The 17287-nt window shown below is 35.2% G+C and overlaps 1 protein-coding gene across 2 annotated transcripts in view; it reads left to right on the top strand.

The window, feature by feature from the left end:
* The window catches only part of SPRED1 (sprouty related EVH1 domain containing 1), a 122291-nt gene that overhangs the window by 34589 nt on the left and 70415 nt on the right, over nt 1-17287 (top strand). Inside the window, exon 2 of one of the 2 annotated variants that reach the window (XM_059056961.2) lies at nt 16986-17160. In XM_059056961.2, coding sequence (XP_058912944.1) covers nt 16986-17160 — 175 coding nt within the window. Of the gene's footprint in view, nt 1-16947; nt 17161-17287 lie in introns of those variants that run through there. The other variant, XM_059056960.2, reaches the window with a different exon arrangement.

Below are 17287 nucleotides of genomic sequence, written 5' to 3' on the forward strand. Positions count from 1 at the left end.
CATGTATACGTGCAAGAGAGATTACTTTTTAACTTACTCTACAGGAATCCAACAGCTTCTTGGAACTGTGGAGAAAGATTTAAAAATTTTATTTTTGAGTAAATGAATACATATAAACGTGAATACCAAAATATCAGTGAGTTATATCAACCATGCATTTGCTTGGTTGTAACAGTGATAAAAAGCATAGGCTTTCTATTCAGACCTTTGTTTGAGTCTTTGCTCTATAATTTACCATCTATGTAATTGGGTATGGAAAAATTGAGGAGTTAAAGAAATCTCACTGTAAGAAAAAAAAACTAGTTCTGAAATTGAATCTTAGTTATTTTAGTCTAACTGGAGAAATGTTATCAAGAGAATGTCTTTGTTTTGATCCGCAAAGGGATCCCTTTTCCTTTGGTTAATTGGCAGCTGCCAGACTTTCTTCTCAGAAGGCTTGATTCAGAGGAGCATATGTCCTGTCTTCCCACTTTTAAAATCTACTCTGCCAGCACAAATTGGCTGGCAGTTCTCATAAACTTCCTCACCTGCTCTCTGTCCCCACAACTCCAGATACATATCTGATGCTATTTCTAAATAGCACAGTCCACTTTTTAAATAAGGTGTGACTAGAATATTTTTCTGCCTCTGTCAGTGACATTTTAGTTGAGATATTGTTGGAGGAAATTTTACTTGTTGAAAGCAGCAATGTTTTCATATTTACAACTCATTATTAAAAATACATACATAAGAAACTTTAATCTTAGAATATTATTACAATTAATAAGTTACATATAATTAGGTAATATCCATATTCTGATTGTTGATATTAATAAACTGAATTACATTGAGCGAGCACCTCCTTATGTATGTATGTAAATGTGTCCCCCATCTACTTAGCAGTTGCTCTGTTTTATATAATAAAGACCTAACCAAATCTATTCTCCTTTATGGAAAATGACTTTGGGTTAAGCTCTGGTCGTCTGGAATCCTGATGAAAATAGAATGTCAGTTGTGTTAGTAGGCAACATTGCTGATTGGTAAACGGCATCTGCATGGGGAGGATTGTGAATGAACTAAATATATATACCTGGTGGAAAGCCAGAGCTTTGCTCTGCCCTGAACGTGGTGTATTTGTTTACCTGGGTATATCCCTTGCCAGGAGTTCAAGGAGCTATGTCCATGGATTGTTTGTTACGAGATATTTTGACTCTTGTATGGAATGTGGGGCTTTTAAGCTAGGAGTGTTTCCACGCATTCATGATTTCATATGCATGGGGTTTCATTCCCTCATAACTGAACTATCAATTAAGGAGCTAAAGAATAGCCCCTGAATTGCTACAAGGATGTTGCAGGTATCCTTTTGGTATCATCATTACCTGCATATTAAATATTGTTTATTAGTTGTAGTAGGGAGAGAGTTATGATGGAACAGGAAAATGTTGAATGTTAAGTTCTTTCTGTATACGAGGCACTACATACAGGTGGGCAGGGAAGTTTAAGATGTGATAAATTGGAGAATTGGAAGTTAAATAAGAGAAGATAATGTTAGAGGAACCATAAGGGTAATAACTGCCTGAAAGATATGTGATGAATACATTGAATTCACCAGAAAGAGAAGCCTTTATAGTCTCTAAAGGACAAGATGAGAGTTAAGTGATGGTCTTTTACCTAGCTGTAAAGACCATTCCAGGGGAGAAAATATGGTTGAAGGTAGGATTATGCATGTATTTATTTCTTTGGTGGCTACTTCAATTTATAAAAAAGAGAAAGTACTGGAGATTACCTACAAGTGTTGTAAGATAGAAAGTAAGTATTCCAGGTTTTAAGAATGTCTTCTTTCAATATATACTCACCTGACAACTTATTTTTGTAATCTTTTAATAACATTCCCTGGCCAGTATGGTAGCTGTTAGCTACATATGACTATTGAGCACTGATCAGAATTGACATATGCTATATTTGTAAAATGTGCACCAAATTTCAAAGACTTAGTATGAAAAAAATATAAAATACCTCATTGATTATTTTGTATTATCTATTTAAATATGTTGGATATAATGGATTAAAGTATACTATTAACATTAATTCCACCTGCTTTCACTTTTTAAAAATTGAGATGAAATTCACATACAATGTAAATTTAACCATTTAAAGTGGACAGTTTAGAGACATTTAGTACATTCATATTGCTGTGCAACCCCCATCTCTGTGTAGTTCCAAAACTTTTCATCACCTTAAAAAAAACCACAAACCCATGGGAATTCCCTGGCTGTCCAGTGGTTAGGACTCTGCTTTCACTGCTGAGAGCCCTGGTTCAGTCCCTGGTTAGGGAATTAAGATCCTGTAAGCTGTGTAGCCAAAAAAAAAAAAAAAAAAAAAAAAAACAACCAAACCCATATCCATTAAGCAGTTTTTCTCCTTTACCATTCCCCTAATCCCCTGGCAACCACCAATCTATTTTCTGTCTATAGATTTGCCTATAGTAGGTATTTCATATAAATGAAATCATGCAGTTTGTGACCTTTTGTGTATGGCTTTTTTTTTTCCATTTAGCATATTTGTGAGGTACCATGTTGCAGCATATCAGTACTTTATTCTTTTTTTATTAGATGATGTATTCATTATTAAAAGTATGGTAGGTATTAAAGTCTCCAACTATTACTGTAGGTCTATTTCTCCCTTCCATTTTGTCAGTGTTTACTTCGTATAGTTTGGGACTCTGCTATTTGGTGCATATATGTTTATAAGTCTTACATCTTCTTCATGAATTGACCCTTTTATCAATGTATAATGACCTCTGTTTCTTATAATAATATTAATATATTCACCCCAGCTCTCTTGTTTTATGGAATACTGTTCTCATCTTTTCATTTTCAACCTGTTTATAGTTTTGGATGTAAAGTCAGTGTCTTATAGACAGTATATAAGTTGATATAGTTTAAATTGATACTAGCTTAGCTTTAATAGCCTATAAAAGCTCTGATTCTGTTCATCGCTACTCCCTTTTATGTTGTTATTGTCACAGTTTACATCTTTATAAATTAATGGGCCCATTAATATAGATTTATAATTACTGTAGACAAAAAGAGAAGTTAAAAACCAAAAATACAATAATAATAGCTTTATATTTACCTATGTAATAACCCTTACCAGAGTTCTTTATTTCTTCATATGGTTTTGAGTTACTATCTAGTGTCCTTTCATTTCATCCCAAAGGATAGAGGCAAACTCCCTCAGCCCTTTAATTATCTGAGAATGTCTTAATTTCTCTTTCATTTTTGAAGGGTGCTTCTGCTATGTATAGATTGGTTGACATTTTTTTTTCGTTCAGCACCTTAAATATGTCATCCCACTGCCTCTGGCCTCCATTGTTTGCTATAAATCGGCTGTTAATCTTATTGAGATTCCTTTGTATATGCCGAGTAGCTTTTCTTTCACTGCTTTCAAGATTCTTTGTCTTTCAACAACTCGAGTTTCTATCTCTTTGTTTATCCATTTTGGAGTTTGACTTCTTGGATGTGTAGATTTATTATATCTTTATCAAATTTGGAAAGTTTTCTGGCCACTTCAGATATTCTTTCTGCCCCTTTCTCTTCTCTCCTGAGCCTCCCCATTACACATAAATTGGTACATTTGATAGCATCCCACAGATTTCTTAGGCTCTGCTCATTTTTTCTCATTCATTTTTCTTTCTGCACCTCAGATTGGGTCATTTCAGTTGATATATCTTTAAGCTCACTGATTCTTCTGCTAGCTCAAATCTGCTGTTGAAACTTTTTAATGAAGTTTTCATTTCAGGTACTGTACTTATCAGCTCCCAAATTTCTATTTGGCTACTTTTTTTTTTTCAATTTTATTTTTTGTATAGCAGGTTCTTATTAGTTATCCATTTTATACACATTAGTGTATACATGTCAATCCCAACCTCCCAATTAATCACACCCCCACCACCCCCCACTCTCCCCCCTTGGTGTCCATATGTTTGTTCTCTACATCTGTGTCTATTTCTGCCTTGCAAACCAGTTCATCTGTACCATTTTTCTAGATTCCACATATATGCGTTAATATACAATATTTGTTTTTCTCTTTCTGACTTCCTTCACTCTGTATTCTAGGTCCATCCACATCTCTACAAATGACCCAGTTTCATTCCTTTTTATGGCTGAGTAATATTGGCTCCTTTTTGTAATTTCTGTTTCTTTATTGATATTTTTTATTTGCTCATACATTGTTTTCCAGGTTTCCTTTACCTCTTTTGAGTATATTTAAGACAGTTGACTTAAAGTGTTTGTGTAGTAAGTCCAGTATCTCTGCTTCATCAGGGATAGCTTCCATTAACTTCATCTGTGAATAGGCCATACTTTCATGTTTCTTTTCATACTTCATAAATTTTTGTTGAAAATTGAGCAGTTTGAATACTTCAATGTGATAACTCTGGAACTTGTATTCTTCCCATTTTTCAGGGTTTGTTTTGTTGCTGGCTGTGGGCTGTGGTTGTTTGGTTGTTTTTCTAAACTATTTTTGTAAAGTCTTTATTCTTTGCCATGTGTGGTCTCTGAAGTCTCTGTTCCTGTTGCCTGTGATCTTTTGTATATCCACAAAGATTTTCTTAAAACACCAGGAGTTTAAAAAAAGAGAGAGGGAGGGAGGGAGGGAGGGAGGAAGGAAAACTCTCCCAATCTTTGCAGATTATCTCTGTATCATGGCACTCTAATGCTTAGCCAAGCCGTTTACAACTCTGCCTTACCCATTACTTCCTGCTTGTGCTGAGCCTAGATCAAAACTTTGGATCTTCCCAGATCTTTTCTAAACATGTGTTCTGCCCTGGGTATGCGTATGGCTTCTTAATTCCCTAGAAAAACTGTGTCCCCAGCTTTTCCTCCCAGGCTTTTGGTACATCTGTTGTTGGCCTCATTGTGATATTTTGCCTCCAGCAGCAGCTGGTCATTCATTTGTCTTAATGATGTGTTTGAAGAATGCAAAGCCTTGTGTCAGTCCTTCACATAGCTCCAGACAGGATTCTTTGAGACTAAGGTCTGCTGTGCTCTCTCTGGAACCAGGGACCAGGATCCCATACTGAGAATGCAGACTATCATCTTTAAGACCATTGCTGATGGAACTTCCCTGGTGGTGCAGTGGTTAAGAATCTGCCTGCCAATGCAGGGGACACGGGTTTGAGCCTTGGTCTAGGAAGATCCCACATGCTGCAGAGCAGCTAAGCCTGTGTACCACAGCTACTGAGCCCACGTGCCACAATTACTGAAGCCTGTGCGCCTAGACCCCGTGCTCTGCAACAGGAGAAGCCACTGCAGTGAGAAGCCCACACACTGAACTGAAGGGTAGCCCCAGCTCACCGCAACTAGAGAAAGCCCACGTGCAGCGACAAAGACCCAACACAGCCAAAAAATAAATAAATAAATAAATAAATTTCTTTATTAAAAGAAAAAGGACCACTGCTGAGGCAGGGGTGGAAAGTGAGGTTAGACCACTGGCAAGTAAAAGTGCCACAAAGCTTTCCTACCATTTTAAAGTTGCCTTTTGATTTAGCATTTGCTTCATCACTGTAAACCTTTGACTGTTTTCTAGAGTTCTGACAAAGTTGCCTGGCAATTTTTGTTCTTTTCTTTTTTTAGTATTTGTGTTGTGGGATGGGCTCTTAGAGCTCCTTTTTCTACCATTTTCACGGCCACCCTCCTCTTTAGTTTTTTACTCTAACTACTGGAAAGTTGAAGATTATGTATTTGGCTTGCGTTGTATTTCGATTGGACAGCACTACTATAAGGTATTAAATTTTCAGTGAAAATTGAATCCATTTATGTTCAATTTGGAAGGAAAAAAGTGTTCAAAGGTCCCACAATTGCACAATTAGGATTAACTATTTACCATTGTACTTTCTATTCCCAGACTAATGTGGCATTTTCAGAGGAACTCTATAAATTTCCTTCTATAGGATAGTGTTATTAACATTGTGTATTTATGTACCTCCATCACTGAAGGCTCCTAAATTTTGACTCGATTATCATTTGATTAAGTGTTCAAGCCACCTCGTGCTGTTTGCTTCTCTCTGATAGGTATTGTAAGAACCACTGAACACTCTTGATAGGTATTTATAAGAAGAGCTGAGAAGTCTTTATGCTGCTTCATTGGATTTTATTTTTTATTTCTGGATTCAGTTGTACATATTTATTAAATGCCTATTTTATGGAGGTACTCATAGGACTTATCTTCAAGTGTTAGCCATAACCCATACTCTTAGATGTTGGTGATTTTTAATACTGAATGTGGAGATATTTTCTTTTTCTCAGGAGATTATTTTGCTGATTAATTTGGGTCCCTGCCACTGATTCCATATCTTTAGCATCCTCGGCTTGTGGCCTGACCCCTGAAAAATTGGCATCCTAGATTTGCAGGGTTGGCAGCTTACCCTTGTTATTCCTCTATTCCTTGCCATTAAATGCCAAGATGTTATATGCATTCTTAGCATGGGCAAAGCTGCACTCTAAATACTTGCATGCAGGTGCATTTGAAAAAGTGAGTGCCCTTCACCTCTACTAAAAATAAGGTAACATGTACAGGACCATATAGAAGGAGTTGGCAACATATTCAGAAGTTGTGGATATTAAATGTAAGGGATTCTTTTGGCTTCATTAGCGAAAGCCATTTTATATTGACAATGAAAGAATTCCCTCTTCAGTACTGTCAATTGAATTTCCCTGAGTTTGTTCCCTGAACAGAGAGAGCAGTGATCTCTCACTGAATGTTCTTGCCATTGCCCTGATACAGTCAAAAGATTATTACTTCATCTCAGGCATAAACCTACAGTTTTTTCATATATCTCTGGTGGCACAGATAAAATAAGGCAGTATAAATTTACTGAAGACCCTGAGAAACTAGAGTAATAAACTACTGTGCCTTCTTCCTACTTGGTAAAAAGGAACTTCTCATATAACTACATAGCAATACTCATGAGGATATAATGTACCAACCTAAATCAGAAAAAGAGAGCACTGTTTCCTTTTTGCTTTAAATAAGAATTATCAACCACAACTAACCATCAAATATCAATTATTTGAGTCTCCTGCTCATACTTTACATGATGGAAACATTTATAAAAGATATCTAGCCCAATGATAGGCATCAGGAAAGACTTTCTGGAGAGTAATAAATAAAACTAGATAATTGTTATAATTTACAGATTGTCCATGTTCACCTTGGCATCTGTAGGAATACCTCTCTGCTAAACATGTCTACTTTCAAAGCGTAGGAATCATTTTTCTCCTACCACCCAGGAACCCCTCAAGCATACCTTTCCTTCTTGAAACCTTGTTCTAAGGTGTGAGAGGACTCTGGAATCCTTTCTCCTGACTGTCCACCTTCTGAGTTTGTATCTCCTCTCTTAGGACATGCCTATTTTTTGTATACCCAATATGAGAATATCCAGTTTTCTTCGGGTAAGACGTTATTTGCTTTCTGCCCTTATACAGAGCAACTACTTTAAGTGTAGTAAAATGAGCCCAACATCTTTCAGAGGAATACATGCATATGATATGATTGGTGGGATGTTCTTAGAAGTATGTGGAGAGAGCTGGGATGCCAGTCCTTATGTTTGAACAAGTGTGTGTGTATGACTGGAGAGAACTATAAATTGTAAACAGGTGGGAACAGAGCAGAGGTATTGCCTCTCTCAGGTTGATGGGAGGGGTGCAGGGTGCAGCAGGTTTTGACATCAGGGAGGGGAACAAGGCTGTTCAAATCAATCTGCATTCTGCAAGATAGTCATCATTGTACTGTTAATGGCAAGTGCTAGCTCCTGTTAGACAAATACTGTTTTGAGATCATAGCGCTTCAGGGAGTGTGTGTGTATGTATAAGAGTTTGGTAAATGTATTTTTGAATGGGTAATACATACTCATGGTACAAAATTCAAAAAATATAAAAGGTTATTTAATGAAAGGAAAATTACCCTTGTACCTCTGTCTCATTTTCCCTTGCTAGAGAAACAGTTACCAGTTTTATTATGTAAAGATTCTATTCATATACAAGAATATGTGTGAATGTGTTTTTTGCCACAAATGGTTGCATACTAAACATACTTATGTACCTTTAAAAAAAAACTTAATAGAACTTAGAGATCAGCTTATTTTGACAATGTAAAGAGCTTCCTTATTTTTGTCATGGCTACATAATATTGCATTGAATACGTGTTCCATAATTTTACTAATTTCCTATTGAGTCTTCTTTAGGTTGCTTTCATCCTTTTTTGCTGTTAAAAACAACATTTTTCTTTAAACTTTGCATATAAAGGTATAATTTCATACATGTAAAAGAAAATGGGTAGAAGTAACATTTGCTGAGTCACAATATATGTACATCTTAAGTTTTGATAGATATTTCCAAATAACCTTCCAAACATATTTCCGTACTCCTCACCAACTTCTGTGTTAACTAATATCTTGGTATTTGCCAATCTGATAAATGAATAATGGTCTTTAATTTGCAGTCCTCTTATTTTGAATAAAGTTAGGGGTCTTTGATTTATGTATTTCATGGCACCTATATTTTTCTTCTGTGAATTTTGTTCATGAACTGCCTATTTTATTCTGGGTTGTTGATTTTTTTTTTCTTATTGTTTCAAATAAGAAAAAAAATCTTATTGAAGTTATTTTTAAGGAAATACTGTGCTTATTTTCTGTTAAAACAGAACAGTGTGTTGATCCTCCTCCTCCAAACCCCCATACCTCAAAGATGTCCTTGCCCTCATCCTCAGAACCTGTGAATATGTTAGGACTTTGCAGAGGTGATTAAGGTTATGAGGTTTGATATGGGGTGATTATCCTGGATTATCTGGATGGGCCCAATTGAATCACACAAATCCTTAAAATTGGAGAACCTTTCCTGACTGTGAGACTGCAGTCAGAGAGAGATGTGACTATAGCAGAAGGGTCAGAGAGAAAAAAATATTCCTGGCTTTGAAGATGGAAGAAGGCCACAAACCAGGGAATGTGGATGACTTGTAGAATTTGGAAAAGACAAGGGAACCCATTCTCTTCTACAGCCTCCTAAAAGGAATGCAACAGTGCAGCACCTTGATTTTAGCCTTGTGAAGCCCTTTGGACTTCCAACTCATAGAACTGTGTAAATTTGTGTTGTTTTATGCCACTAAGTTTTCAGTAATTTGTTATAGCAGCAATAGAAGGCTAATACATATTGCTGTACACTTTTTCTCAATTTGTTACCTTTTTTTTAAACTTTATGGTGTTTTTTTACTATGCAGGAATGTGTTTTGTATAGTTGAATTTATCTTTTTATTTTTTAATGGCCTCTGGATCTTAAGCCTTTTCTACTACAAGATTATTCTAAAACTTACCATATTTTAGTCTAACGATTTTTATCTCATTATGAACTCTAGTATTAATGTTGGTTCCCTGTCTTCTACATTCTGATCTCTTACTGACAGTGAATACTTTTATTTATATCAGCTCTTCTGACATAGACCTAGAAAACTTCATAAAATCAGTGCTGGTAGTCAAGGAGTTGGGGGACATACTAAGACATGGACAGTAGTCATGCCAGAAGGCAGGGACATACTAAGTGTTAGAATTTTAAACCACTTTGGCAGGTTGATGATACTGTTTAGCAGAACCTAGTATGGTTGATTTTAAAGGAATATTTTGTGAATACCTCTTTATTCTTCAGATTTTAGTTTTATGTTTTCATTCTTGTGGGAGACTTCCCAGATGCCTATGACTTGGTTAGATGTAAATGTTTCCATCATGTAAGCAGGATGTGGAATATTTAGATTACTGATGCTGATACTTAGCTGTGGTTAAAAATTTTTACTAAAAGTAAAAAGTTCTGATGGGGGACTATCTCCTCAGTTTGTTATATAAAACTATCATAAATACAGAATGAGGTGGATTTAGACCATTTCAGAATGCAGATATTGTAACATCATAGTTAGTTTATTATATCAAGTCCATATAGTGGTAACATTTATTGAGTACCTAACTGTGAGCCAGGTACAGTGCTAAGCACTTTGCATAATTTCCTCATTTAGTTCTCAGACCCTGCAGTAGATGCAGTTATTATCCCCATTTTACAAATCAGGAAAATGAGGGTACAGAGAGTTTAATTTGCTCAAGATTGTAACTTTTAAATGATTCAACTGCCTTTGGAATCTAGGAAATCTGACTTGCTATTAAACAATGTTATTAACTGCCATGTGGTGCTTTAGATTGATGATTACTACATGGAAAATAATAAGTATTATAGTTTTAAAAGTTGCCAGTACAGGGACTTCCCTGGTGGCACAGTGGTTAAGAATCTGCCTGCAGGGGACATGGGTTTGAGCCCTGGTCTGGGAAGATCCCACATGCTGTGGAGCAGCCAAGCCCGTGCGCCACAACTACTGAACCTGCACTCTACAGCCAGCGAGCCAGAACTACTGAGCCCACGTGACACAACTACTGAAGCCTGTGTGCTGCAACTACTGAGCCCACGTGCTGAAACTACTGAAGACTGCATGCCTAGAGCCCTTGCTCTGCAACAAGAGAATCCACCGCAATGAAAAGCCCGCGCACCGCAACAAAGAGTAGTCCCCGCTCGCCACAACTAGAGAAAGCCCACGCGCAGCAGTGAAGACCCAACTCAGCCAAAAAAAAAAAAAGTTGCCAATACAGGAGTATTTCAAGACCTTCATCTTTCTAATTAAACTAATTCCTTAATTTCCATATCTGTAAAATGAAGAAATAACCAATCTCATTGGGGTTGAGGCAGTAAAGTTCTGTTAAAACACAAATCAGAGTATTCTACTCCTTTGCTTTTGTCACCCTGTGGTCTCTTTATTGTGATAAATTAGAGTACTAACTTTGTTCGTGGTGTGCAAGGCTTGATACAGTAAGGTCCAGTAAGTTAAGTATTATTTCATTTCTTACCCTTCTTCTGCTTATGCGTGCCATCCTCTTTTGAACTTAATATTTGTCCTTAAACATGACTTACTTGTGTCATGCTCCCTCCATGGAGTGTCCTTTGCCTTTTTCTACCTGATATAGTGCTATTCAGAATCCACATCAAATATGAATATTAGTCATTTCCTCTCCTGTACTCCCAATTTGTGTTAATATATCTTTGCCCACTAACTTATGAGCTTCTGTAGGAAAGAACCATAACTTTAAAATTTTGTTTATGTGTGAAGCATATAAATAAATGCTTACTGGATAAGTGAATAGTCCTAATGCGGTTATCTTCTAAATATCATCTGCTTCTTTATAGCTTAGAAAGCAAGTAAGTACTTACACTGTGAAGTGCTATATCATAAATTACTTCTATTAAATGCTTCCTTTTTTATACCCAGGCTCTGTAATAATGTTTAATATTTTGAATGGTAATGTTTACTTAAAATATATTGTAGAGAACATAGAATGTTTTGTCACAGTAAATATCCCTCTATGAGAAAATATCATAAATTCTCATTGTACTGAACAAATCTTAAGGAATTCTAAGGATCTTCTCTTTTTTGTTGTTGTTCTTTGAGGGTATTTTGGGCTATTTTGTTTTGGTACAGTTGTAGTTAGAAATGGAAAATAGTTATCTTTGCCTCCTGTATATGGATTGCTTTCATATCCTCAAGAAGGTTTTTCCCTCATCTTTTGTATTGTTTTCTGTTGCTACTGTAACAAATCACTACAAAGTTAGTGGCTTAAAATAATACAAATTTATTATATTGTAGTCTGAAGGTCAGAAGTCCAAATGGATCTCAATGGGCTAAAATCAGGTTATTCGTAGAGCTGCATTCTTTCTGGAAAATCTAGGGAAGAATTCATTTCCCTGCCTTTTCCGGCTTCTAGAAGCCGTATTCTTATCTCACAACCCCTTCTTCCATCTTCAAAGCCAAGTAGGGTAGCATTTTCAACTCTCTGATTCTGACCTCCTCTTCTGCCTCTCTTTTCTACTTAATTGCTCTTATTTTGGTTTCATTTTCATTTTCTGAATATTACTTAACATATTTCATTCACTTGGAAGTATAATTTTGTGGTCTACTTAAGAGAATGTGATATAACTCTTCTTAACCAGCATTCAGATAACACATTTGTAAGGAATTATCATCTTGATAAATCTGTACATTATAGGACCTAAAAACCTAGGGATTAAATGTTCTTAATCTCAGGTTTGTGAACCTCTTGGAAGGGAGTGTGAATCCTCAGAATTATATTCAAATGTAAGTTTTTAGCCATATGTTTTCTTCATAGGAGGTAGTCTGTGCTTTAATCACAGTTTCAGTAGCATCTAAAATACCTTTCTTTCCTTTGTTTTTCTTCCCTTTTCTCTCTGTTCTTCTTTCTTTTATATATATATATATATATATATATATATATATATATATATGCACACACTGTATATATTACTACATCTTCTTAATCCAGTCATATGTTGACAGGCACATTTGGGTTGCTTCTGTGTCTTGGCTATTGTAAATAGTGCTGCTATGAACATTGGGCTGCATGTATCTTTTCGAGTAAGTGTTTTCATTTTTTCCAGGTATATACCCAAGAGTAGAATTGCTGGATTATATGGTAGTTCTATGTTTAGTTTTTTGAGGAACCTCCATACTATTTTCCATCGTGGCTGCACCAGTTTACATCCCTACCAACAGTATACAAGGGTTTCCTTTTCTCCACATCCTCTTCGACTTTTTAGATAAATTACTGGGAACAAGTGCCTTTCAGCTATTTTAAAGAAGATCAAGAATGAAATGCTGAGTTTTTGACAATAAGAGTACATTGTCATTATACATAGCTGTCATCTCAGAGACTAATAGATTGCAAACATGATACCCAGAGAGAGTAAAAAATCCTACAAATTCTTAAATTTTAATTCCATGATGGCAAATACTATTTTTCTTTATTTTCCACATTTACTAGAATGGGCATCTATTGTCCACATGATCAGGAAAAAACATTTGTTATTTTAAGTAGGAGACTATGATTTCGTTCCTTGCTCTTAAGTCATTTTTATCTAAGTAGGGGATTACAATTACAGATTTTAATAATGCTACAAAGCAGAGTATAACAAAGTTGGTAAGAGCTGCCACTAATGTCTTTGGGAGTGGTTGCATGTTTTTAGACAAGAGTTATGTTTTTATTTGGGGAAAGAAGACATTTGAAGGCAAGGAGGTTATGAAATTAAAAGCACAGGTGTAAAGTTTAACCTTGGCAAGAAGGAAGGTCTTTCAAGAAAAAAAAACCCCACATTAAACAACTTGAAAATTATTGTGTTAAGTATTCTAGTCTTAGAGCTTAAAGTTGAAAGCTGAGTCGTTAAATTCTAAACTAATGAAGGCTGTGGTGTAGGGAATACAAATTTATTTTCGTAAGCTTCTAGAATACCTTAAAGTTTAAAGGATTGACTTGAATAGTTAAGGGAAACAGTTATATATTTGGTATGGTTGAAAACACGAGATTCAAACAACAGTTTATATAAATTATTGGCCAGCTTTGAAACCTCTTTTGTTGTATTAAGGTGAACAATGAATCAGGCAACCTTATTCTTCCAGTAAGGAAATCTTTATTTTATTCAGTTTTCCTAAAAGGGCAACACATCTCTTCTAGGTGGTACTTTCATAAAACAGAAAAAAAGAAATTGGAGTTATGAGGAGAATTACATTAGGGATACTTTTGTTTAAAACATATTCCTGCACTGTTAAAAGTAACATTCTAAAATTTCTACAGTATTTTGAGTAAAGCCAAGATATAGTTAAAATGTAAGTTTTAAATTTATTTAAATTACTTTTACTTTATAAATATTAATTATAAAATATTTTTTGGAGGAACTGAAAAATGAAGGGAAAATATTCTAATATCACCATCATAAAATAACTTTTAAAATTACTAGGGTTTTCGTGTATTTTCTAATACTCTTGCTTAAGCACAGTTTTATAGTTTTAAAATACAAAATATGCCTAAGAAGCATTATACAAATTGTAAATGAGAATTAGTAATATTCAAAGATGATAAAATAAGAGTCCATATGCTTTGAAGAGGATAACTGCTGCTGTACTCTGAAGATAAAATATACACTGAGCTTCTAAATGGGGTTATTTTACTCCTTGAGTCTCCCCAGTCTTGTAGAATCTAGTATAAAATTCTTAAATTTTCTAGCTTACTACATAGTTAGGTGAGAAGGAAGAGTCAGGATCCTAGAGTAAAATAAACACTTCAATAATTATGCGGAACTTGAATTTTGGTTTTGACCGAAGTTCTACCTTAGGACTTCGTAACTTGACTGAACTTCAAATGTTCTGAGCCTTACATGCATGAGTCCAATTCACACATATTTAATCTGAACCTAATATGTCTAAGTTATGTGCCATGTTTCTGGTATATCCTTAGACTTAAATTCTTAATAAACCAAATAACCTTCATTTGCTATTACTTCTATCCCTCCAAGATGGTTTCCACTGTAATAAGCTTCTCCAGCTTCTTGGGATTCATGTCATGTTTATTTATAGTAGAGGTACTTGTTCCAGCTCCTCACGGAAGGAGGATTCCAATTTGATATCTACCTCAGCCCAGTTTTTATGCACCCATAACTCTTCTGGTCAGTTCTCTGAACTGAAGATTGGTAAGAATTGGCCCCAGGCAAAAATCAGAGCCTCTAAACAACTGAATAATAAAAAGCTTAGAATAGTCGTCTGTAAATCTAAAGACTTTCAGAACTTCTATACAAAGAATTATTTTGACCCTAGTAATAGAGAATTTTGTTTGACCTTGTAAATTTTATTTTTTCCCAGCTCCTCCCTGGCTTTGAATTACCAGTATGGCAACCACTTCAATTTTAAATTCTTGGTTGTAGTAATAATCAACTTATAATAACACTTACGTAGTGTTTATGTGTCAGGCATTGTTTACATTTATTAAAGGTAGGTATAGTAACTTTCTCAAGGACACGTAGGTAAGTTGCTGAGCTAGGATCCGATTAAGTTTGACTTTAGACTCCTTACTCAACCGGCAACACAGTGCAGCTTTAAAAGTATACAGCTCTGTGGTAGAAGACTTGTGTCGAGACTATATGAAGAACTTCTAAAAATCAATAATAAAAGACAGCACAATAAAAAATAAAAGACTGGGACTTCCCTGGCGGTACGGTGGTTAATACTGTGCACTTCCACTGCAGGGAGCATGGGTTTGATCCCTGGTTAGGGAACTAAGATCCCATGTGCCACACAGTATGGCAGAGGAAAAAAAAGAAAAAAAAGACTTAAAAAGAAGGCATACAAATGTGAACAATCAGTATATGAAAAAAATGCACAGCATCATGCATCCGTCCTGAAAAGTGGATATAAAACTCACAATGGGTTACCACTTATACTTACTACAATGAGTAAAGTTTAAAAAACTGAAAACAACAAGTGTTGGCACAGATGAGGAGTAACTGAAACTATCATACATTTTTGATGGGAATGTATAATGGTCCAATCACTTTGGAAAACAGTTTGTTTCTTATATAGTTAAACCTACTACCCTATGACTCATCAATTCCATTCCTAGGTAATTATTAAAGAGAAATGAAAACATGTCTACAAAAGACTTATACAAGAATGTTTATAACAGCTTTATTCATAATAGCCAACAACTAGGAACATTTCAAATGCCCATCAACATAAGAAAGAATAAATGAATTGTGATATATTTATTCAGTGAGAGAGGACTCTACTTAGTGGTAAAAAAGAATGAAGTACTAATACAACAGCGTAATGAGTGAAAGGAGTGAGACACAAAGGGTACAAGTCATGATTCTATTTGATTCCATTTATGTGAAGGCCTATAACAGGCAAAACTAATGTATATATTAAAAACCGGGGATAGCAGTGTTACCTAGGTTACCTATTTGATGGGAGGGAGGCTTCAGGGAATTTTCTGGAGTTCTATATCTTGATTATCGTGTTGGTCGTACAGATGTGTAATTTGTCAGAATTTGTTGAACTTTATATTTAATATCAATATGCCTTATTATGTGTAGAGTAAAGTAGAAAAAAAGCAAGGGACAGATCTCACACAAGCACTCAAATGACAACTGGCAACCTAACACTTAGAACGTGCAGAGACACTAAGTAGCACATAATTGTTACATTGAACCTCAGTTGATAGTAGTAATAACCAAGACATGTTTAAGTTATATTCAGTGTAATTTTCTAAGAAGTCAGCAAGGTATACCACTTTTAGAAAGGATTTCATTAATTATTATTATATTAAGAGTTTTACAACTAAGATGCTGAGATGTCAGTTATCTAGAACATTAGTATATGAAACATTAGTTAGATTTTATGTAAAAAATAGTTGTGGCTAATACTGGGAAATGATTCTAAATGGAACTAGAATATGATCCCTCTTAAGAATAGTCTGCCAAAAAGAGGGCATGAAAGACCAATTTACTTGATAACTTACTAACATAAAACATGTTTATATATATTTGTGATTTAGATTCCCAGGTGTTAGAAAAAATCAAAAATGTGTCTGAGCTAATAAGCATGTTTGTTACAGCATTTTACTTACATTTCAAAAATGTTAGAAACATAACAGATGTCACAATTAAATGTGCTAAGATACAGCAGTAATTTGTCCTGGTTACATTGTAGGAAGTGGACATATATTAGATAACTGTGATGGCAGACTATGTAGTTTGACCATGTTTGTCTCTGGGATCCTTTGTTACATGTTCCATGGCAATCAGATGTGCTTGAACTACTCAAATGATGAATTGAAATAAGAGATCTGTAGTCTTTTATTGTGAGACTGGTCTTCAAAATAAGTTAACCTTTAAGTCAGTTACTCTGTGGTTTTTGACCTTTTTAAATTAGGTTACTGTCTGTGGACTGTCATGGAAGTAGTAAACACTTTAGTTACTACACGTTAATTGATGTGGTCTTTGGTTTCTCAAGCAAGACTGACACCTTGGCTGTTTTTTGTTTATGGAAAAGCTAACTTCTAATCTTTGCATCTATTTTAGTAATAGTTATGCACGAGTGCGAGCTGTGGTGATGACCCGGGATGACTCAAGTGGTGGATGGTTACCACTTGGAGGGAGTGGACTAAGCTGCGTCACTGTCTTCAAAGTCCCTCACCAGGAAGAGAATGGCTGTGCTGACTTTTTTATCCGTGGAGAGCGACTCAGGGACAAAATGGTAATGAATAATGCATCTATTTCTATAATTTTAAAATTCTATAGAATGAATTTTCTGTTTAAAATTATGATTAGTATACTATTATTTATGAAAATTATTTTTGTCCAGGATCAATGTTTGTTTCTGT

Source organism: Kogia breviceps, chromosome 3 (assembly GCF_026419965.1).
Source record: "Kogia breviceps isolate mKogBre1 chromosome 3, mKogBre1 haplotype 1, whole genome shotgun sequence".
NCBI classification, from domain to species: domain Eukaryota; kingdom Metazoa; phylum Chordata; class Mammalia; order Artiodactyla; family Physeteridae; genus Kogia; species Kogia breviceps.